Consider the following 22,642-nt stretch of genomic DNA (forward strand, 5'->3'; position numbering starts at 1 on the left):
CCGGCGCGCCGAGCGCCCATTGGCTGGCCGCGCCCGGACTATGCAAATCACCCGCTTTCGGGGCGGGGCTGGCGGGGTGAAGGAGCCCGGCGCGGCGGCGGGGCTGCGGGCTGCGGCGGGCGCCTGTTTCCGCGCCCTCAGCTCCGCGCCCCGCGCGGCGGCCGCCATCTCCGAGCTGCCAGCCCGTCGGCGGCCGCCTTTCCCCCGCCATGCCGCGGTGGCCGGTGCCGGCGTGAGAGGCGAGTGGCGGATCCCGGCGGCCATGCGGGGCCTGGCGGGCTGGGCCGTGCTGGTGGCCCTGGGCGAGTGGCTGTGGGCGGGCGGCGTGGTGCCGCTGGCGGACTTCTACCCCTTCGGGCCCACGCAGGGGGACGCCGCCACGCGGAAGCAGGACGACGGCGGCTCCGAGCTGCGGCCCCTCTCCGTCCCCTTCCCCTTCTTCGGCGCGGGGCACACCGGCCTCTACGTGAGTACCGGCGGGCAGCGGGGACCGCCTCTCCTGCGGCCTCCTCGTTCATCTTACCTCATATTTTACCTCATATTTTACCTCATATTTTACCTCATATTTTACCTCATATTTTACCTCATATTTTACCTCATATTTTACCTCATATTTTACCTCATATTTTACCTCATATTTTACCTCATATTTTACCTCGTTTTGTTTTTAAATTACTATCGTGCTCAGCTGGATCCAACCGCATCTGGGTTTCCACGGGGGCTGTCGGGTGGTCTCCATTGAACTCGAAGCATCAGAGGAATAATGGGGTGCTGAGGGCGAGGGGAGATCCGGTGGGGCCCCGGGCTTGGGAAGCGTGCCGGACCCCCGGCTTGACAGGGCCGGGGCTGCCTTGGGTGGCCGGGTGAGGGTCCTGGCCCCGCCACACTGGGGGTGCCAGACGAGGCGCTTGCCCGCAGCGGGGAGCCCCGGACTTAGCCCTGGCTGGAGCCAGAAATACCCACACCTCCTGGGACTGACCCCTGCAGCGGCGTGCCGCGGGGGTCCCGGCGGCAGGCAACCGGGCATGGCTGGCGGGTGAGAGCTCGGAGCAGGCATACCGTGGCCCCTGGATGGCTGCCCCTCGACGGCGTCCCTCGCTGGGGAGGAGGCGGCGGCGGGGCTCTGGGTGCGATGCAGAATAAACACAGCTGCCCTTTGGGTTGTGTTGCAGCGAGCTTGGCTGGCCAGTCGGCACATCCCGCTCCCTCTCCTCTCCTCCCCGGGGCGGCTGGACCACTGGGACTCTTGCTGACGTGCTCCCTTGCAGCCCCTGAGCCACCTGGAGGGGACTGTGTCCGGAGCGCTCGAGTCACGCCTCGCCCATTGTGTCCCCCATGGCTGTGGCCATCAGGCAGAGGAGCAGCCCCAAGTGCCCCGTTGTCCCTGGAGTATTTTGGGCGGTGCTGGATCCAACCGCCTGTCCTGCATCCTGGGGTGGGGTCTGTGCTCCCCACGCTGGCTCCTACCTGGCGCAGTGAATCCTCCGGCATCCTGGTCCCTTCTCTTCTCCCTGCTTTGCTCTGGGCTGACCCACGATCCAGACCTTGCTGGCGGAGGAGAGGGCTGAGCATTGCCTTGGTGCCATCTCAGAGCTGGGCTCGTGTACTGTCCCGCCGCCTTGGCTAAGCGCAGGAGGTCCTTGGTCCTCACCAGTGGCTTTTTTTTTTCCCCTGATAAAAGCACCAGCCCTGCCGTTAGGCAGGAGGGACCTGGCCTTGGGGCTTGAGCCACAGTGGGAGGGTAGAAGAGGCTGGGAGAAGCCAGGTGATGTGATGGCTGTCCCGTATGGGATCTGCAGCAGAGCTCTGGGTCTTGGAGGGGCTGCAGTGGTCAGAGGGCGGTGCATCACCCTCCCCTGAATCAAGACCCCCCAGCTCTGCGGGACCCGCTTGCCTGCCCGCAGCACAGGGGTCCGCGTGGCAGGGCTGCTCCTCCCTGGGGAGCCGCTGTCCCGGGGGAGCTGGTGTGGGGCTGGGCTCACCTGGGAACCTCCTTACTCGAGGGCTGCCTCCAACCACCCCCTCCTACTTTACAAAAACCAGCAACAACAAAAAAAGCCCTTCTTGGCTCAGGCTCTCTCCCATCTTGCTTTAATCAGGGGAAGAATGTTCCTCCGCGGACACTGCGGGGTTACGGAGGCTTTGGGAAACAGGACTCCTCTTCCCCTTAGTCACAGCAAGGGCTGCCCTGTGTTTGCATGGAGGGGCCGGGGACCCTCCTCGGGGACTGGGGGCCCTCCCTGGGGGCTGCATGTGGCTGTCACACCTCCCCCCTGCCCCGGCCTGGGTGTGCAGGCAGCTGGGGCACAGGCACCCTGGCTTCGGCATGGCTCCTGGCGGGACACTGGCTCCCAGCTCCCTAGCAGCACGTGAACGTGACACCGCTGCCTGCCCCTGCCTGCTGCGTGCCGGGGCTGCTCTCTCTCTGCTCGAGAGCCTCTTGCTTGCACCATGCCCCCCCCTTTCCCACCCTGCAGCCCAGGGACTTGCTCGGCCGGGTCTGCTGGAGCTGGCATTGCATGCCGGGGAGCTCAGCTGGAGGGCTGTGTGCTCCTGCCTGTCCTGCTGTCGCTTGCCAGCAGCACCGCAGGCAGGGGAATGGAGCGGCTGGGAGCTGCCTGCCCCACTGGGGTTGCCACTGCAGCAGGGTTCTGGCAGGGTCTCCTGCCAGGAATTTGGGGGCTGAGGGCAAGAGTGTTTCCCTTTGATCCCTGCCCCCTCGCTCAGGCTGCTCAGGCAGCAGTGTAGGCAGGGGTTTCCCTCCCCTTCCTTGCTCCCGCTGCATCCCCAAGCTAGGATGCAGCACTCCAGGCAGTAGCATCCACTATCTCCAGCTTCCTTCCCTGGGCTGAGGGCCACCTCCACCATGCATCCCTGGGCCGGGTATCCCAGGACACTAATTGCCCCAGTTAATTAGTGCTGGGGAAGGGCTTGGAGCTTGCAGCATCTCGCCCCGGGTGTCTGGCATCCCCTGCTTTATTTAACAAGAGCAGCCTACCAAGGCCCAGCCAGCACCAGGGGCTTTGCATGGGATGGTGGCACTTGGTCACCTGGGGACCACAAGCCTGTTAGCTCGACCGCTCGTTAGCTCACTCAGAGCGCCGTGCGTGCCGGCAGACAGATTGCTGCCCGGCAAGGCTCCCCCCAGACCTGTGCCGGTGGCCGCCTGGCTTGGGCACGACCCCCCCCTGCCAGGAGGGTGGCAGCAATGCCCAGCCCTAGATCCCAGCCCTGCAGGCTGTGTGTCAGCCATAAGGGAGCAGGGAGCGAGCGAAACAGCCCCTTGTCCCCACCAAGAGCACCAGCACGAACTGGCCAAGCACGCTGGATGCTGTTTGTTTAAAGCACTGGGGCTGCCACAGTTTTCTCAGCTGTTCCCCCTTCCCCTGGCCCGGCCGCGGAGGAGAACAGGGCTGGGTTTGTTCGGGCGGCTGCCTCCCCGCAGCCGCACTCCAGTGAGCGAGCAGCTGGGGCGGGGGGCTGCGGGCGCCGGGGCACGTCTGCACTTCCAAGGGCAGGAAGGGGAAGTGCTCCAATATTTGTGGAAAGAGGGGGGGCGGGGGGGAGGAGAAAGGTGAAATGGAGAGTGCCTCTAAAACATGGATTCCTGCCAGCAGCAGGAATCAACCGTGGCCACCCGTTTCTTTCCCTCCCTCTCCACAGGTGAACAACAACGGGATCATCTCATTCCTGAAAGAGGTCTCCCAGTTCACGCCGGTGGCCTTCCCTATTTCCAAGGACCGGCGCGTGGTGGCCGCTTTCTGGGCGGATGTGGATAACCGGCGGGCCGGCGATGTGTATTACCGGGAGAGCACCGAGCAGCACATCTTGGAGAGAGCGAGCAGGGACATTGCGCAGTATTTCCCCGAGTTCCCAGGGTTTTCCGCGCAGTGGGTCTTCATCGCCACCTGGTACCGAGTGACCTTCTTTGGGGGCAGTTCGTTTTCACCGGTGAGCAGCTGGGGCAAAGCAGCCATTAGTTTAGGGGTAGGGTTTTTTTAAAATGAGCATCCCACTGGTGCTTTGGTGTCTTCCACGGCAGTGGCGCTCCTGCCACATGCGGCACGGAGCCGTCAGCAGGGCTAAGCAGACCCCGGCAGCCCCATCGCGATGCCTTGCCGTGACAGAGCAGCGCCGTGCTGGCAAGACTGAACCCTCCTCTTTGTGCCACGTGGAGGCTGCAAATCGCCAGTGTCCCCCTTCTCGGGCAGCAGCAGCAGGGCGGCATTTGCCTGCCTGTGTTTGCCTGCTTGCCTGCGGCTGTGCTGAGCAGCCCATTGTGGACAGGGTTTGGTGCCTTTCTTCCAGAGGCTCAATAACCACATTTCTCTCCATTTTTCCTGTTCCCCTGGGAGGAGAAGTGAGCTGTTCTGCTGGCTGGGGTGCTGGGTGGCGGGATCACAACACCTTGGGGTTAAAAATAACTAAACTGAACTGCCTTTTCTAGCAGAAGAGGACTGGGGCTCAAAGAAAAACCCCTTTGCTAAATGCTCTTTCTGTCGTTTTATTTTCTGACTGATTTTTGGCTTCCTCCTGCCCGCTCACTGCTTTCTTCCCCTCCCTGCTGCAGGTAAACACTTTCCAGATTGTCCTTATCACGGACGGCAAGCTCTCCTTCACCATCTTCAACTATGAGTCCATAACCTGGACCACGGGTATGCACGCCAGCAGTGGGGGGGACTTTGCCGGGCTCGGCGGCATCGCAGCGCAGGTAAGCGGCGAACTTGGCCCTTGGGGCGCCTGGGTAGCACATCTGCCCTCGCGGCTCCTGGTTTGGGTTTTTTGGAGGTGGAAAGCCTCCCCCTGCGCGCTTTTTTTTTTTTTTTTCCTCCCCCCAAAGTTCTTAAATATCCGTGTGTGCTCTGGCTCCCAAAGCCGAGACCATACAGGGGGCTTTGTTATCCTGAAACCACAGGTCTTTGCCTTGGCTGCTGCCTCGTAGTCCCTTTCCTTCCTAACCTCAGCCTTTAAGAGCAGCTGCCGCAGCCAGCACAACTTTCGCTTGTATTTTTATTTCATCCTTGTGTGCGTTGTTGTGTTTAAGGGAAGAAAAGCCAACACCCACACCCGCAAAAACCCCAGTACCCGTTCAGATGTGCGAATTTACCGGCAGTTGATCCGTGCCTGGCTCCCTGCCCACCAGCCTGCAGCAGGCAGGATGCCGCAGGTGGAGAGGAAGCGGATGGGTTTTGAATCCCAGGGGAGGGACCGAGCGGGCAGGGCGGCCTCTTCGCCCCATTGTGCCGGCTGTTGTCCCGGCATGTGGACGTGGCTGAGCACTGGCTGGTGGCGCACGGAGGAGGACAGTTGGACCGAGTGGTGCTGCCAGTGGTGCTGAGCGGCAGGAGAGACAAGCCCTTGTGCTCCAGCACCTTCCCCCGTGCGCTAGTGATGTCTCTTTACCCACTGCCCTTGTCCTCCCAGGCAGGTTTTAACGCCGGTGATGGAAAGCGCTACTTCAACATCCCTGGATCCCGCACCGATGACATCGCTGACGTGGAGATGACAACAAATGTGGGTATCCCCGGGCGCTGGGTGTTCAGAATCGATGATGCCCAGGTGCAAGTGGGGGGCTGCAGCAATACAAGTAAGAGGACAGCAGTTAGGTTTATTTAACTCCCAACCCAACCCCACACTGTTCTCCAGCCCCGTCTTCCCCCTGCCTCAACCCCCACCTCCGCGGGGTGGAGGAGACGGCTCGAAGGGCTTGGGGAGGGAGGGGAGGCAGCCATGGGGGGACTGTCCTCAGCGCCTGAGGGCGTTGCTGGGGGCGGCACCCACGGGTGCCCTGGGGCTGGGAAGGGGCTGGGAGAGCAAATGGGGAGGGGAGGAAGACTTTTGAGACAAAAAGAGCCTGCGGGGAGTGATGAGGGAGGCTGGGGAGGAGGTGACGGTGCACAGGTGGGACCCCGCCGGCCCGCTGCCAGGCAGGACAGGGCACGAGGGGCTGGCACCCTCGGGGGATGCACACGTCCGTAAGTCCCAGGAGGCTGGGGCAAGCCATGCGGAGGGCCGCTGGGTGCCAGCCTCCCCCACAGGGCTGGAGTGCCAAGGCTCGGCCATGCTTCCCATCCTGGGGGTCCTGACACATCCCCCACGGAGCCACTGGCCTCCCATTCCTCGTCCCCGCTCCCCCCGGCCGTGTTTTCCCACCTGTGATCTGTCTGTGTCGCGTTACTGGTGGGTTTGCTGTACATGGGCTCTCTGGTCCCCCTTTCTCTCTGTCCCGGGTAATAAGCAAGGGCACGTCCGTGTCCCCCCGACCGGCAGAGCTGACCCTGTGCAGCCTCTCCCCCTTGCACAGGAGGAATAAAACTGCCCCTCCTGTCCCAGGGGAGCGCGCAAGGAGCAGACCCTGCCCCACCATGAGGCAGGCAGCCCCCATGGGCTCCCCAAGCACCCCAGGGAGCTGGGCGGGCGCGGGGACAGACCCCAGCGCTGGTGTAGCTGGAAGGCGGCGGGTGAGGCCTGCCAGGGTGCGGGCTGACGGGGGGGGCACCGCCTGTCCCCACAGCCTCTGTCTGCCTGACGTTGCGGCCCTGCCTGAATGGGGGGAAGTGTATCGAGGACTGCATCACGGGGAACCCCTCCTACACCTGCTCCTGCCTGGCTGGCTTTACCGGGAAGAGGTGCCATGTTGGTGAGTGCTGGCCTGGCAGTTTGCTGCAGGGAGCAGGTCTCACTCCCGGCATCACCACTGCGTGCTGGCAGTCTGTCCCTGCCCTGAGCTCGTGCCCCTACCTGGGGCTCTGTTTCAGATGTGGATGAGTGTCTCTCCCACCCGTGTCAGAACGGAGCCACCTGCCTCAATGGTGCCGGCAGCTTCAGCTGCAGGTGCCCGTCGGGTTTCAGAGGCGCCAACTGCGAGACAGGTGAGCGCGGAGCCGCCGGCACGGTGGGGCTGGCTCTTTGCCGCGCTTGAAGAGTGGACACCCCAGGCTTGGGGTTCGCTGCCACTCTCGTGGGGGCTCTCCAAGACCGGGGCTCCTGCGGCAGCTGTTGGGCTCAAGAGGTTTGCGACGGCCGGCTTGGATTTCAGCTTGCTGCAGGCAAAGGAAATTTTGCTCTGGCCGTGAGCCCTTCCTTTTGCTGGCAGCGTGCTCCGCCAAGGGCTCAGCTCAGCGCTGCCGCCAGCACCTCTCCCCGCCACTGCTCCCTTAGTGAGAAATGCTGGCGGTTAGTGCTTAAACAGAAGTCTCGGAGGCCCTACTTTCGCAGGTGATCCTCTGGTCCCAAGCCCTTCGAAGCCAGCGGGGACTCTCCCAGTCCCTGACAGGGGCTGTGATGGCCGGTTTCCCCTGCTGCTGGCCTCCACCCACCGGCGGAAGTGCCGCCAAAGCATTTGGCTCCCAGCGAGCCTCTGCGCCGGTGGAGAAGGCGAGCAGGGAGTTGACTTTCAGGGAAGGGAGGGAGGGAGAAACGCCCAACGCGGCACGCTGGCATCGAAGAAGCGCAGGGGGATTAAAGGGCTGAGCTGCTCAAGGAAGGGTTTTGGGAAGAGCCGCGGCTGGGGACGCGGCCGCTGTCTCCCACCAGAGGGTGTGTTGGTGGCTCCGAGCTGCGCTCTTTCCCCGGCCATGGCATCACCGTGTGTGCAGAGGATGCCACTTGCTGGTCCTGTGCCTGGGTTGATTTCCCCCCCCCTCTTTCTTTCGGTGTCCCACTGCAGAAGAGTCACCGTGTGAGAGCAGGGTGTGCCAGAATGGCGGCAGTTGCCAGGCGGCAAACGGGACGGCAGTGTGCTTGTGCCAGCCGGGGTACACAGGGGCGGACTGCCAGACAGGTGGGTGGCAGGAGCAGGCGCCGGGGGGAAACGGTGACACTTCACGCCCTGGCAAGCTGCCTTCCTGCCCCGCTTCACCCCCGGCCATAGTTTTGGGAGGGAAGCGTGCGGCGTTGCCGGTAGCGCTGATTTTTTTTTTTTTTCCCGGCCATCGCCTTCCCCCTCCCAAGCACCATCCAGGATGGGAGGCAGCGGGTGAACCGGCAGCCCGGCAATGCCTGCACGTGGCCTGACCGCCCCTCCCGGCCTCCCCTTGCAGAGGTGAACGAGTGTGAGTCCAACCCGTGCCTGAACGGCGGGCACTGTGTCGACCTGGTCGATAACTACACCTGTGTGTGCCTGGAGCCCTTCGTGGGACAGCGCTGCGAGACAGGTGCCTGCTTCTGTCTGTGCCCTGGAACGACCCACGCCAGGGACTGTGTCCCCCATGCTCCACTGGCCATCATGGCCCCTCTCCCAGGCCCAGGCTCTGCTCATCACTCTCTTGCTTGCTTTCCCCCTCTAGACTCATCTTCCTGTGAGGACCGGAGCTGCCGGAACCGGCAGACGTGCAACTACATCCGCCCCGGCCGCTACATCTGTACCTGCTCCCCGGGTTATTACGGCAACAACTGCCAGTATGGTGAGTGGAGATGCACCTCGCCCAGCCCAGCATGGGAGCCACTTTTGAGGGAGCCGGGTGGGAAGGGGTGAATGGCTAAAAAGGGGCTGCATCAGCTGTAGGCGCTGCTGAAAGCTGGCGGGCAGCGTGTGCGGAGGGGTCGTGGTGCTGCCAGGAGGGAGCTCCTTCCATCGGGGCTGCTTGGCTGTGGTGGGGGCTCCGTCGTGAAGCTGGGTTGGGCCGGCTCTGCCCCAGCTTCCCCAGGACAGAGGGTGTTCCAGCCCCAGGCTGGGATGGCTCTAGCTCAGCCTCCCCCTTCCCCGCAGGTGGGCCCCGTGTGCCCGGCGCCTGCCTCTCCCACCCATGCCAGAACGCGGGCAGCTGCCTGGAGACGGAGCAGGGCTATGTCTGCGAATGCCAGGAGGGTTACACTGGGCAGGACTGTCGAGAAAGTGAGTACCAGGGGGTCTCGCTGGTGGGGTGTTGCATCTGTAGGGGACCCCTTGCACTCCTGAGAGGGAGAAGCAGCAGCCCCAAAGAGCCCATTCAGGGCTCCTGGACTGAACAGTGGGTCCGTTCAGTGGGCCGTGCTTGTGTGTCTGGGGGGGCTCGTGGCTGCTACCCACCTGAACTCCCCTTGTGGGTGGCATCCGGCGAGGATGCTTGGCCTTCCCAGCCCTGCAAGCAGGAGGGGTCCTGGGAAGCTCCCGTCTCCTCTCTTGCAGAGCTCTTGGAGGGCTGCGAGTGTCGCAACGGGGGCAGTTGTCTGGAGGGGAATGTCACCATCTGCCAGTGCCTGCCTGGGTTTTTTGGTCTCCTCTGTGAATTTGGTAGGTGAAGGCTTCTTGCTCACTGTGTTTCCTCCCTCTCCGGGATGCTTGAGCCAGGCAGGCTGTGGGCAAGCAAGGAGACACTCTGCCCGTGCCTGAGCCTAGCACGGTACCAGGGGCACGCACTGAATTTGAGCCTGGAAATATTGTTCCCTGGTGAGGAGGCAATCCTTCCATCTCCATCGCTCCCCCTTGAGCCATGCCTCTCCCAGCCCCTGGCCCCAGCCCGGCTCCCTTGGGTGGGGAGGGAACTGCAGCCTTCGTGTACTCCTGCTCCGAAGCTCGCTGGGCATCCAGGCTAGCCCTTGCCACTTGCATGGTCTGTGGTGTGGGGTACAGAGGGTCCCTCCCGCCTCATCAGACCCTGCAAAGTTAGGAGACCTCCATTTCTGGCCAGGCAGCCAGCTGGGTGTCCTTCTGCCACCGGCTGATGGAGGCCGGCGCTGTCCGTGTGTTTGCAGAAGTCACCACCACGCCGTGCAACATGAACACGCAGTGCCCGGATGGCGGGTACTGCATGGAATATGGCGGGAGCTACCTCTGTGTCTGCCACACTGACTACGGCACCAACCACAGTAAGTCTCATCCACAGGGATGAGGGACCAGCCCCGGGGAGAGACACGCAACGGGGGCCAGGGGGGTGAGCAGGGATACTGTCATCAGCCGGGGAGCAGCCCTCACACCCCGAGTCGTACATCCCCCTGTGTTTGGCTTTGCAGCAATGCCATCCCCCTGTGACTCGGAGCCCTGCCTGAACGGGGGGTCCTGCGAGGTTCATGATGACTCGTACACCTGCGAGTGTCCTCGAGGCTTCCTTGGCAAGCACTGCGAGAAAGGTACCTGCACAGAGCTCCCTGCCGGCCCCAGGACCTGGCAGGGGGTGGGAGAAGAACTTGGACCGTTGTGGGAGATAAGCAGCTGTTTGCTGAGCTGCAGCTGGAAGTGGGTGCAGGTTATCCCATCCCATCCCACAGAGTGGAGGGAGGATTGCGTGGCTCTCTTCATGGCCCCTGACAGTCGCAGCAGCCAATCCAGTTGTTGCGTTTCCTGCATAACACCATCAGTGTTTTGGAGTTTTTTTACATGCCTGAGCTTCTGGCCACAGGAGCAGCCGCCAGCCCTGTGGCATCATGCGCCTGTGGCCCCCCAAGGCCCCGGCATGCGTCTGCACAGGTGGTGTTTCACAGTGTTGCTGAGCCCAGGGCTATGAGGCCCAGGTGTGCTCAGCTTTCCCACAGCGAGGGGTCTGATGGGGTGCTGGCGGGAGGTGGTGGTTCTCGGGGTGCTGGCAGCAGTGGGTGACCCGTGCTTTCGGCACTCTCTCTGCAGCTAAGCCCCGGCTCTGCAGCACGGGGCCCTGTCGCAACGGGGGCACCTGCAGGGAGGCGGATGGAGAGTACCACTGTACCTGCCCCTACCGCTTCACCGGCAAGCACTGCGAGATCGGTACGGCCCCCCGGCCCCCACCCGGGGAGGAGAGGCGGCAGTCGTCCCGCTCGCCGCTCAGTTCCCGCCTGCCCTCTGCCCCCAGGTAAGCCGGACCCCTGCGCCTCGGGGCCCTGCCAGAACGGGGGCACCTGCTTCCACTACATTGGCAAGTACAAGTGTGACTGTCCCCCGGGCTACGCCGGCCGGCACTGCGAGATCGGTAGGTGTGAGCAGGGCGCACCGGTGCTGGGAGCTGCCTGGGAAGGTGTTGGGGCTGCCGGCAGAGCCGGCAGCCACGATGGCAGCAAGCAAGCTTTGCTGCTTGCTTTGAATCCCCTTCCCTGTAATTTGAAGTGCTTCGACTCTTCCTTGCACCCTGCCGGAGGGCACGGCAGTGCTGCTGGAGGGGGAAAGGGGATGACTCTGGTTTCTGGGCTCTGCCAGCTCCACAGCAGTCGCTCTTTGCTTCGCTCTTTTTCTAGTGCCCTCCCCGTGCTTCCTTAGCCCCTGTGAAAACGGCGCTACCTGCGAGGACCTCGACGGGGGCTATGCTTGCACGTGCCCCGTGGGCTATGTAGGGAAGCACTGCGAGTCTGGTAAGGGCCTTGTGCTGCCCCTGCCAGCCAGGGGCTCCGGGTGCCTCTGTGGGCCTTGCTCACATCGCCCGTCTCTCCCCAGAGGTCAACTGTGGCATCCCCAGCGAGGTGAAGCACGCCCAGGCCTCTTTCAACTCCACCACGGTGGGCTCGCTGGCTGAATACCAGTGTGAGCTGGGCTACACCCTCAGTCAGCACAACCACCCCCGTGTCTGCCGCTTGCCGGGCGTCTGGAGCGACCCCCCCGAATGCGATGGTGAGGAGCACTGGGGAGTGGCTGAGCCCTGGGGCACCGTCCCAAGTGGGCTGTGGTCACGACCATGGTTTGGTGACCCTAGGACATGTACTGCAGTCCTCCCCTGCCCGTGTCTGCAGACAAAGCTCCCCAGGGACCCCTGCCCGGTGCTCACGTCTCTCGCCTTGTCTCTCCCCTGCCCAAATGCCTGCAGAGATCGATGAGTGCCGGTCCCAGCCCTGCCTGAACGGCGGCCAGTGCAAGGACCGTATTGCCGAGTTCCTGTGCCTGTGTGAGCCGGGTTACACCGGCCACCACTGTGAGTCAGGTAAGAGACCATGCCAAGTATGCTCCGGGGCTGCCGCAGGTGGCTGTAGCAAATCCTTCCTCACCCCCCAGCCCCCGGGGAGTGACAGCGGCTGCAAACCCTGCGCCCAGGAGCTGGGCTGCCTGCAGCTGTGTGCGCTGGCTTCAGTCTCCTGTCTGTGCGCTCAAATCAGCCTTTGGCGAGGGCTCCTCTCCTGGAACCCCTGGCCAGCTGTGGGATGTGCCAGCAGGGAGACGCTGCTGCCGGTGTGGTGGAGGAGCAGGCAGGGCTGCAGGGAGCATGTGCACTACTTGTGTCCACCCGCTAAGGGTTGCTGTTGTGGGCATCTCCATCACTGACGGGGCATTGACTTCTGACATGTGTTAAGCCCATGCAGAGAAGCCCCAGATCTCGGGATCTGGGTGGGAAGTGCCCTGCAGGGCTCCAGAGTTACTGGCCAAGAGCAGGGCGGGGAAAGCAGCTCGACGTTGCACGTTTTTGGCCGCACTGTGCTCCTGTGTGTGCATGCGGTTGTGTGTGGGTGCTGGTTGAAGGGGGTGATGGGCAGCACAGGAGCTGGTGGGACTCTGTGGCAGGCAGTTCTAGCCCAGCTCCCCAGGGCCTGGCACAGGATGGTGGTGGGAGAAGGTGGGATGCCTGCCAGGAGTTAGAGGATGGAACGTGCTGCAGGCACCCTACGGCACCTCTTGGCACAGCCCCCCGCTGCTGGCTGTCCCCAGGTGTCCCTGTGGGTATGTCCCCATGCCCAGATCCCACCACAGCCCCTGCGCAGGGGCAGGCGTGGGTCAGTGGGCTCCCGACGGCCCCAGGAGCAGGGCTGTTCCTGGCTGGTGGGCTTGGGGGTAGCGAGCGATGTGGGGAGGGTCTGCACCCTGTGGGAGAAGCACTGCCTCTCCAAGCCCCCAGCCGCCTGCCCCGTCGCTGTGCTGAGCCAGCGCCTCTCCTGCCGCTCCCCAGATATCGATGAGTGCCAGTCAGAGCCCTGTAAGAACGGCGGGACCTGCCGGGACCTCCCTGGGTCCTTCACTTGCTACTGTCCCGAGGGCTTTGTGGGGACCCAGTGCGAGACAGGTAGGGACTTGCCCTTCCTAGGGTGGCGGGAGGCTGGACTGTGGGCACCAGGACGTGGCTGGGACCAGCACCGAGCCAGGCGGCTGGTCACCGTCTTGAGCGCCTTGACCCCGAGCCATCACCCCGGGCATTCGCTGCCTGTCATGCCTCCTTGCCTGTGGTTTTGGGGGCAGAGCTGAAACTGCTCCGGTGGGGAGGGGGCAAGGAACAAGGTGTCCGCTGGTGACGGATCCCGTTTCGAAAGCATCCACCTCCTGCCAGGGGATGCGGCGGCGGTTGGGTGGGATTCTGGGTCCAGACCAGCTGTGCTGAGCCCCTGGGTGCACATCCATCCTGCTGCTCCCTCGAGGGGTCGTTGCTGTTGCTTGCTCACGGGAGCTGGCTGCCGGCATGCCGGGGGCCCCTGCTCACCGCTGGCCTCCTCCCACCTCCAGAAGTGGACGCTTGTGAGTCGGGCCCTTGCCGAAATGGAGGGGAGTGCGAGAGCTACGGGGGCTCCTACCTCTGTGTGTGCCCGGAGGGTTTCTTTGGCTACCACTGTGAGACAGGTGAGGTGGGCAGGGTGCGTTGGTGCGGAGTGGCCGCTTGGCCAGCTGGCACCACTAACGCCGCCGGGCCTGGCGCTTCTCCCGCAGCCAGCGACCCGTGCTTCTCCAGCCCCTGCGGGAGCAGAGGCTACTGCCTGCCCGGCAACGGCACCCACAGCTGCACCTGCAAAGTCAGCTACACAGGCAAGAGCTGCGAAAAAGGTAAAGGCCCTCAGCAGCGGCACCAGGACGTGGCGCGGGGCTTGACGCCGGCCCGGCGGTGGCCACCACCCGCGAGGGCCTCGACGCCGTCCGGGACAAGCAACTCTTCTTGAGGCGGGCAGGGCTGGGGCCTCGCCTCTGCGGGGGGGGCAGCCCAGGCCCCACCGATGCCACGGGCGGGTGCTGGCGTGCTGAGCTGCTGCCACAGGCGCCAGGCTGGGCATGAGGAGGCTGGGGACAGGTTTCCCTGGCCCCCTGCAGCAACGGCGATCCCTCGGATGCCCTCAGGAGGGGAGGCTGAGGCGTCCGAGGGAAGCCTCTCGCCGGCACCGGCCTCCCCGGGGCCCCTCGCCCTGTCTCACCGGCGCCCTAGGCCCGGCAGGCAGCGGCAAGTGCTCGGCTGCTGGTGCTGCCAGGTCGCAGCAGCTGGGAGCGCTCCTGGCGCCCTGGCTCCTTCCGTGCCCGACGGGCCAGTGGCAGCTGGCACCCGCAGGGCCCCTGCCAGGCGTGCCAAGGGAGAGAGCAAGGGCCCCGTTCTCCATCGCTGCCGCTCTGCCTCTTGCTGCCGGGGTCTGTTCTCTAAAGATTCATGGCGTTACCTCTCCCCTTTGCTTTTGCCCACACCCTGAAGAATTGCTGCCACCAACCTCATTAAAGGTGGAAAGGGTGGAGGACACTGGTGTGTTGATTTCTTGGCACCCACCTGAGGACGCAGCCGCCAGGCAACTCATTGACGGCTACGCCGTGACGTACGTATCCCTCGACGGCTCTTACCGCAGGACAGATTTTGTGGACCGAAGTCGTTCTGCCCACCAATTGCGGGCACTAGCCTCCGGCAGAGCCTACAATATTTCTGTCTTTTCAGTCAAACGCAACGTGAACAACAAGAATGATATCAGCAGGCCCGTCATGCTCACCACGCGCACTAGTGAGTAGCGTTCATGGGGGGATCGTGGTTGTGAGCACGCGTGGCCCCCACAGGCACCAGGGCTCGTGCTGCACCTTCCCCACCACTGGCTCCAGCTGCAGCCCGGCCCTGTGCCAAACCCTGGTGGGTTTGGTGGCGCAGATCGTAAAATCCAGCCGGGGGCCTTCGGAAAGCACTTGGCACAGAGAATTGCTGTTCTCTTTGCTGTGAGTAAAAGGTGACCGAACCCCCCGTGGCTCACCGGGCTGCTGCCCAGGGGCTGGTAAAGGAGCCGGCAGCAGGGACTGCTGCTGGATCCTGTTTATCAGGGCCAGGCTGTGCCCACCACACCGGTTGCTCCTTGTCACTGGGCCCAGGGTAGCGTGGACCGCCATGCTGCTTGGCTCAACTGGAGAAGCCCCTGCACCAGCTGGGCAGCGGGGCTGGGCAATCTCTGGTGACAATGAGCCCCGGGGGCGAGTCGCCTCGCCATCCTGCCGGACTGAGCCAGACTCAGCAGGGCTCAGCGTGGGGACGTGCCAGAGAGGGCAGAGGCTGGCCCGGACCTCTTCTCTGCGGGCAGAGGGAAGGGGGCACAGCGATGCCTCTGGGGGAGCACAGGCAGGCAGAGCAGCTGCGATCCTGCTTTCTAGGGCAGGCAGATGTAGAAATCAAGTGCGAACTGAGGCTGGAGCGGATTAGATCTAGGAAAGCTGCCCTCTAACGAGGGGGATTGGTGGCTGGAAAGCCTGTGGGCCACATCCCCCACCCCCAGTGGGCTGAGACCGAGTGGAGCCCAGGGGAGGAGAAGGCAGGCATGGAGCTGGGCACGGCAGGGGTCTGCGCCCCCAGCCACGGCATCTCGGGAGGCCTCGAGCCAGGGTGGGATGCCGGGGGCAGCAAGAACTGGGCTCAGGATGTCCGCCTGGGGTGTGCAGTGGGCTTAGGGCCAGGCACCGCAGCCTCTTTGGAGCTGGTGGGAGGGGGCTAGGGCCAGAGGAGGATAGCCCCAAGGGTGCCACAGATGGCACAAGGCCTTGTGGGTGGGCAGGCAGACAGATGCGCTTACACCTGCCCGCACCTCCGACCTGCCTGCAGGTGGTGAGGATGAGAGAGCGCAAGTCTGGCGGCGCAGGCAGCGCTGAGCTGCTGCTGCTGGGGAAGCTAATCCAGAGGGGCAGGCAGGATCCCCCCCCTTCCAGGGGCGTAGGGGAGGAACGGGGCAACCCACAATGACCAGTGGCTGACTGCAGCCCTCTCTGCTTGCTCCGGCCAGGACCGCGTCCGGTGGAAGGCTTTGAGATCACGAACGTGACAGCCAGCGCCATCACGGTGCAATGGGCTCTCCACCGGCTCAAGCACTCCACGGTCAGTAGGGTGCGTGTCTCCATCCGCCAGCCGGGGGACCTGGCAGACCGCACCGTGGAGCTGAACAGCAGCGTGGCCAAGTACACCTTCCTGTGAGTGAGGCGGCAGGCGGGCAGTGGGCCAGCTGGCCCTCCCAGGTTGCCCAGCTTACCCCTTCCCACCTTGCTTTCCTCATCTACAGGGACCTGCAGCCAGGAGAGAGGTACATCGTCCACGTCACGACGCTGAGCGGCCTGGGGACGGAAGATCACCCCTCTGAGAGTCTGGCCACGGCCCCCTTCCACGTGTGGACGAGTGAGTGGGGTTGCTTTCGCCACCCCCTGCTGCTGCAGGGGCCCTGGGGCTTGGTAAACACAGGGCAGCCACACTCGTGGCCAGCAGGAAAGCTACAGGGAGGGGAAGGCATGGAAGCTGTCAGCCTTTCTGGCCAGCACAGCGGGTAGGAGGCGTGCAGGCACCCCTTGGGAAGGGCAAGCAAGGCAGCGGCACGTCCTCCCCTGCTAGATGTTGCTCGCTGCCTAAGACCAGCATGAGCTCAGCCCCGTGCGGAGCCTGCACGGGCCCAATTCATTCCCTGCTGTGTGGCAGCCGGAGGGCAAGGGCCAGACCTGGATGACAGGGTGCAGTGAGGCTCTGCCCGCCCTGGCAGGGACCCAGCGCTGGTCATCTCCTCCCCGTGCAGCCAGGCTGAGGGCTGGCCGGGGCAAGGCCAGGCAAGCTGGGGCCCTGGCATGCTTACAAGGTGGCACGTGAGCAAGTAGAGCGGTCACCATTCAAGGACCCCAGCACTGACCCCTTTTCTCCCCACCTCCTCCCTGCCCCAGGGCCTCTCCCCCCACAAAACCTTACTGCCTCCCGCGTCACCGCCACCGCCGTGTCCATGGCGTGGGAGCAGCCACCCGCTGGCGCCGTGGAGGGGTACATCATCAATGTCACCACTGCTCAGAGCGTGAAGAGCCGCTATGTGCCCAATGGGAAGCTCGTGTCCTACACGGTGCGGGACCTGCTCCCCGGGCAGCGGTACCGCCTGTCTGTGACGGCCGTGCAGAACACAGAGCAAGGCCAAGTGCACAGCGAGCCCATCCACCTCTACGTCACCACCTGTGAGTGCCTGGCTTGCCGGGGCTGGGGCACTGCTGGTTTGCTGCAGCACGAGGGAGGCGATGGGCTAACGGGGAAGCGGGGCAGGGGGTAGGAAACCAGTTGACCAACAGAGTAACGAGTCCACAGGGACTTGCTGCCCCAGAACCGGGTGCCCGCAGCAGGCTGTGGGGACAGGACGCAGGTCCCCTACAAAGGGAGGTGGGGGTTGCAGGGTGCTGCTTCCATTAGTGGAGGGCAGATGCAGAATTACAGCTCGATGATGCTTCGTGGGGACCGGCACTCACAGCCCAGGCGTGTGAAGAGCGCCCACGTCCCCTGACAGCCCTAAATGGCAGCCTGGGGGATGAGGGGACTGGCTGGGAGTTGGGTTGCTGTGCTGACTCACAGCCTGCCTCCCGCTAAGCCTAACCCTTTGGTCTGCAGTGCAGAGGGATGGGGCTCTAGAGAGACGGTGGAGCCAAGCTGGACACCCCCGGGTCCTGCGCAACAGGCTGCCCCCAGCTTTCCTGCCCGAGCTCCGCTTGCTAGCGGATCATGACACAGCGGAGGACCCCTCGCCAGCCCCCAGGTAGGCACTGCTCCAGCCCCCCTGGCTCTTCCCTCAGCGCTCTGCCCAAGCATCAGGCTGAGCACAGCCCCTTTTCCCAGCTCCTGTGTCCAGGTGCACACAGGGTCAAGCCACGTTCCTGATGGGTTTTGCTTCTTGCCCATCCGCTGGGGTCCCAAGCCAGGCAGGCCCCTTGCCCTGTGAGCAGGTCCCCCACGCTGCCCACAGCTGGGCCTGCAGGACTCGCACTGAGCCTGATGCCACCGGCGAGTGCATTATCCAGCTGCCGCCAGCCCTAGCGCGTGGGGTGGCTGTGGCCTGGGGGAACCTTCAGTGCCCTGTACCCTCATGGCTCTCCTGTCCCAGGTTCACCGAGCTGGTGGATGGCAGAGGCAGGATCAGCGCCAGGTTCGGCGCTGCACTGGGCAAATCCATCACCGTGAAGACACGTAAGTGCTCTGCTGCCTTTCTGGCCTCTTTCTGTCACCCACTGCCATCTCCTACACCTCCCCTTAGGCCAGGACGGCAGCCAGGCTGCTGTAGGGGTGGGGGGGGCCATAGGGGAGGGCAGAGCCTTCTCACCTCTTCCCTGGGCAGACAAACATCTGCCCTGCTTGCTAGACCCCTGCCCAGGGAGAAAGGTGACACAGAGCCAGTCGGGGAGCCCTGAGAGGGACCCTCGCTGATGGGAGGCAATGCTGGCTGCGGCACAGGCTGGCCTTCTCCCCTGCCAGCAGCAGTGGAATCCCAGGCAGCAACCCCACAGCCCTCCAGTGCAGCCCTGCCTGCCCAGCAGCCTGACCCCCCACCACCAAGCACAGCCTCACACTCGAGGAGGGTGCTTGGGCGCGAAGCCCCTCGCTAGCCCAGGACCAGCCCCCTGTTTCTCATCCCTGGTACACCAGGGGTACGAGTGCCAGCCCAAGATATCCTACAAGGCCCGGGAACCCCATGCCATGGCGTGGGGAAGGGGCCCAGCATGCCTGACGGCAGCCCTGGGCTTGCTGCATGTCTTAGCTCTGCCCCTGCCTCCCCAGGGCTCCGTGTCCCTCAGTCTTCCAGGAAGGGTGAAGGCGGTCACCCTCATTCTAGGGGTGCCAGTTGGGAAGGGTTAAACCAGTGCCTCAGGCCTGACCAGCCCCCTGACACTGCAGGCAGGATGGATCCCACCAGAGGGGCTGTCTTTGGGTCTGGCCCTGGCTGGAGGTGACATTTGACCCTCTCGTTGCCCAGAGCCGGAGGCTCCAGTGAAGCTGGAGAATGTGGAGGTGTCCAGCCAGGGCAGTCTGGCACTGCAGCTGCGCGAGGCAAAGAGCAAGAGTAAGTCCAGGGGGAGACACGTGAGCAGCAGGGACCCAGCCCAGGCCCCACAGGCAGGCAGTGCGCTTGGCACCGGCATGCTCTCCTTGTTGCTGCCCTGCCGGGAGGCACACAAGGGGTATGGTGTGGGCCCCTGCCAGCTGCGCCATCCCTGCTCGGCTGCCGGCAGGTCTCCCCGAGAGCACCCTGGCATGCCGCGGGGGCGAGCAGAGTTGTGCCATGGCCCCGGGGTCTGATGGCCATATGTGTTTTGCAGGTGAGGGGCAGAACTGCTCCACGAACCCCTGCAGGAATGGAGGGACCTGCACCAGAGACGCCGAGTCCTACCACTGTGACTGCCGCCTGGGATTCAAGGGCCGGCTCTGCGAGCTGGGTGAGTACCGTGCTGCTGCCAGAGGGCCGAGCTCCCTCCTGCAGGTGAAGGGCATGTGCCCAGCCTGGCAGCTGTCCCAGCTGCAGGTCCCCCAGGGTGCAGGTCACTGAGCGCACCCTGTCAGCACCCGGCTCCTCCCGGCTGAGGGGACTCCAGCCGTGCCCAGGCTCTGCTAGAGAGGGCCGTGCTGTGCCGACAGCGGAGAGAGGAGCTGGGCTCTGCTCTTGCCAGTTCAGGCAGCTCTGGGAGCACAGGTCTGCTCCCCGCTTCTGGGTGGGCCCTCCACCAAAGAGCCTGGCAAGCCAGGCTCCTGCCCTGCCCATGTAGTTACCCGGGCACCGCGGGGCTGGGGGCTCTGCTTCTCCTGGTGGGTCAGCCCTGTTGAGCCCAGCCCTCCAGGACAGCAGAGGGAAAGCCAGAGGGGCCCCGCCGGCCCCCTGCCATGGGGCACAGGCAGGCAGGGCCAGAGATGGGCTTGTTGATAGCTCCCCTCTCCTGTTCCCCAAGCAGCCTGCAAGAAGGTGCCACACTCGTGCACGCGGCTGTACTCGGAAACCAAGTCATTCCCCGTGTGGGAAGGAGGCACCTGCCACTACCTGTGAGTACTGCCTGCAGGTTGTGCTCCCCCCTTCCTCTTGTGCTCAGAGCCGGGGATGTCTCCCCGCAGCTTGGCTCTGGGGAAGGGAGAGCGAGTGTGAGGCCGTCTCGGACCCCGGCTGGCAGCTGCCCCCTCCCCAGCGCAGGCTGAACCGCCTCGTGTGCCCTCGAGCCCCTGGGGCTGCCCCGCCAGCCGCGTTTCAGGGCAGGGTGTTGCTGAAATGACAGCCCCGTAGCGGTGTTACCCACCTACGTGGCAGCGAGGTTGGATTTGGCGTGCGTGACCCCTAAGTAGCAGTGGCTCCCCTGCCCGCTGCCTGCCCACCCAGCTCCTAACTGCCTCTCCGTCTTCAAGCAGAGGGCTGGGGCCAGCCCTGCTGCAGTGCCAGGGCATGGGGGCCTCTGCTCTGCCCCCCAGCCTTCCTGCAGTGGAGGCAGAAGGGGTTGGCTGCGTGGGGTCAGCCCTCTGGCATCGCTGGCTCAGCTCCATTCCTACCAAAGCCGGCTACCGCAGCCTGAAAGGAAAGGGGGGAGACCCCAGACCTCCCCCCTCACGCTCATAAAAGCAGCTCTGTCCCTGTTATTCCCTACAACTCGCCCTTCTGCTGTGTGTGCAGGTACAGGAGAGTCTACAAGGTACACCAGGACGTCTGCTACAAGGAGAGCTGCGAGAGCACCGGTTCCAAGAAGACAAACAGCAGGTACAGCTAGCAGCAGCACGTGGAGCGCGCCAGCCTTCCTGTGGCCCAGGACAGGAGGCTGCAGCTGGCTGGTGTCACCCAGCACGTGCTGGGGTGCCCAGGCTGAGGGGGCGGTGGACTGGGAGAGGGGTGCAGGCACCCCCCGCAGAACAGAGCGCGAGGAGCACGCGACCAAGGCTCAGACACCGGCTGTGCGTGCCCTCCCTGCAAGCAACAGGCTGCGGGGCTGACGGTGCTCTCCTCCCTTCTCTTTCAGAAAACCAAGCAACAGTCACACACTGAAGAAGCCATAGAGTAAGTACCTGCTCCAGGCCCTCCTCAGGCGCGGGCAGGGGCAGCTCCTGCCTGTGGCTACGCGCATTCCCCCCACGGGGAGTCGGGGAAGAGAAGGGTGGAGGCTAGAGCGCAGCCCAAGCTCGCGCTGCCATGTCAAGGGGGTGCGAGGGCTTTCCAGCTGCTGGGCTGGTTGGACTTGGGCATGCAGCTGAGGGCTCCTGGTTGCGGCTGGGCTGGAGGAGCAGAAGGCAGTGCTCCGCTTCCCCGCGGCCCCACGAGCAAGAGATTCCTGCTCAGAAAGGGCCAGGGCGCTGCCTGCCCATGCAAGGCAAAGGCTGGAGCCCTGGAGGGGGCAGGTCCCCTTCTCCCAGCCTGAGACGGGTGCACAGGGTGGGAAGAGGCAGCTGTGAGGCTTTTTGGGGACTCTGCACACCAGCTCATTCTTCTCCTGCTCCTTCACAGGGTTCAAAGCAGTAGAAGCTTCATCTTTCCACATCTAAGAGCTTTTGAAACACCAGGAAGATCAGATCTGCTCACTGGGTTGAACACAGCGGGGGAGCCTTCCTGCCTGGCGTCAGCCTCTCCCTCTCCTCCAGCCTGTTAGGGACACACAGCCAGATCGGCACGCCGAGCAGCGCTCCCTTCCCTCCACCGGACCAGCACTGCCTTCGCCCCAGCTTGCCTCGCTCTGGCCGCCTCTCTGCCCCCGAGGAGCTGAGCGCCAGTGCACCGCGGTGGCTGCCTGGCTGCCCCCCCGAGGGTCCAGCCCCGCTCGGCCCCCCCAGCCGCTCTGCGCCGGTGAGGGGCTCCCAGCTCTGCTCAGGCATCATCGGCGCTGAGCCCAGCTCCCCGCCAACAGCATCTGCACCGACCTGTTTTCGTAATCCAAGGTTATAAATTACCTATACCTCCCCCCCAAATAAAACAGTTTAATGCAGACCAAAAAGCCTTAGCTATCACCTCAAATGTAGCCCACAAAAATCCGGCTGGAGGAGACCTTCCCTATGTAGACAAGTTTGAAAGGGCGAGCAGCTCCCCCGAGCAGCGAGGCAAGGGCGGGCAGTGGAGGTGCGTCCCTGTCTCCTCTGCTCTAGCGGGGGAAATTGAGGCAGCTTCTACTGCCTGCCTTTCTTCTTTGCTTTGTAAACAATCCCTGGTTTTTAACCAAAATTTCCAGCTCAGAAAGCAACAGAGCACCTAGAAAGAATTTTTAAGAATCAGCTGTAGGGTGAAGTTTGTCAGCCGGGGCATACCACCATGCTTGTTCTGACACTCGTTGCCTCCAAGCCAGTGTGGGGCACAGTACGGGCTCGGTGATGAAGCCAGCTCCACCGTGCCATCCATCCCCCTGCGCTGCTCGCGGCGTTTGCATTCCCCGTGGCACCAGCTGGTGCCAAGATGCCAGCGCTGTGCTGTTTGCGGAGGAGAGGACCAGCACCCAGCGGCTGCCCCGCTGGCTGCGGCAGGGCAGGCAGGGAGAAAGCGTAGCTTAGAAACGTTCCTAGTTTTTGTGAGTTTGTATGACAACACTAGTTAAACATAGATTTGTGTATTAACGTACACGCTGTATATTATAAATTAATACATACCAGAGATATATCGTAGTTAAGGTATAGAGTGTTATTTCCCCGTGGGGCAGACCTCCACTCCCGCGAGCATCGCAGGGTGCTTTGTTCAGCCACACGTGTCAAGCCGCAGCCTGGAAGATGCTCCGGGAGCAGAACAGGCCCAAGCGTTTCAGGGTTCCTGGCAGCACCCTCTCCCTCCCAGGAGCAGCGTCGGAGCGCTCTGCCTGGAGGAGCGGCTGCCGAGGCATCTGGCAGCGGCC

General features: G+C 63.8%; 1 protein-coding gene across 1 annotated transcript; it reads left to right on the top strand.

Annotated features, from left to right (window-relative positions):
- The first annotated feature begins 262 nt into the window (after positions 1-262).
- Positions 263-21,440, top strand: SNED1 (sushi, nidogen and EGF like domains 1). Its single transcript, XM_059822471.1, has 33 exons — positions 263-466; positions 3,664-3,951; positions 4,571-4,711; positions 5,425-5,587; positions 6,515-6,640; positions 6,759-6,872; positions 7,670-7,783; positions 8,043-8,156; positions 8,711-8,836; positions 9,110-9,214; positions 9,676-9,789; positions 9,934-10,050; positions 10,544-10,660; positions 10,746-10,862; positions 11,125-11,238; positions 11,321-11,494; positions 11,688-11,801; positions 12,759-12,872; positions 13,307-13,420; positions 13,508-13,621; positions 14,253-14,549; positions 15,805-15,988; positions 16,078-16,190; positions 16,721-16,999; positions 17,424-17,568; positions 17,914-17,996; positions 18,781-18,867; positions 19,078-19,097; positions 19,135-19,240; positions 19,751-19,838; positions 20,455-20,538; positions 20,795-20,832; positions 21,277-21,440. The coding sequence occupies exons 1-32, from the start codon at positions 263-265 to the stop codon at positions 20,829-20,831; spliced, it is 4,227 nt and encodes a 1,408-aa protein (XP_059678454.1). The 3' UTR covers position 20,832; positions 21,277-21,440.
- Positions 21,441-22,642: the final 1,202 nt, after the last annotated feature.

The sequence above is a fragment of the Gavia stellata genome, chromosome 11, assembly GCF_030936135.1.
Source record: "Gavia stellata isolate bGavSte3 chromosome 11, bGavSte3.hap2, whole genome shotgun sequence".
Taxonomy (NCBI): domain Eukaryota; kingdom Metazoa; phylum Chordata; class Aves; order Gaviiformes; family Gaviidae; genus Gavia; species Gavia stellata.

What these genes read in the sequence shown, in the direction of transcription:
- SNED1 (XM_059822471.1), top strand. Translation starts at nt 263, where the DNA reads ATGCGGGGCCTGGCGGGCTGGGCCGTGCTGGTGGCCCTGGGCGAGTGG. An exon ending in CGGCCGGCACTGCGAGATCG is followed by an intron (nt 10,863 to 11,124) that starts GTAGGTGTGAGC and finishes CTCTTTTTCTAG; the next exon opens with TGCCCTCCCCGTGCTTCCTT. An exon ending in AGGCAAGAGCTGCGAAAAAG is followed by an intron (nt 13,622 to 14,252) that starts GTAAAGGCCCTC and finishes CACACCCTGAAG; the next exon opens with AATTGCTGCCACCAACCTCA.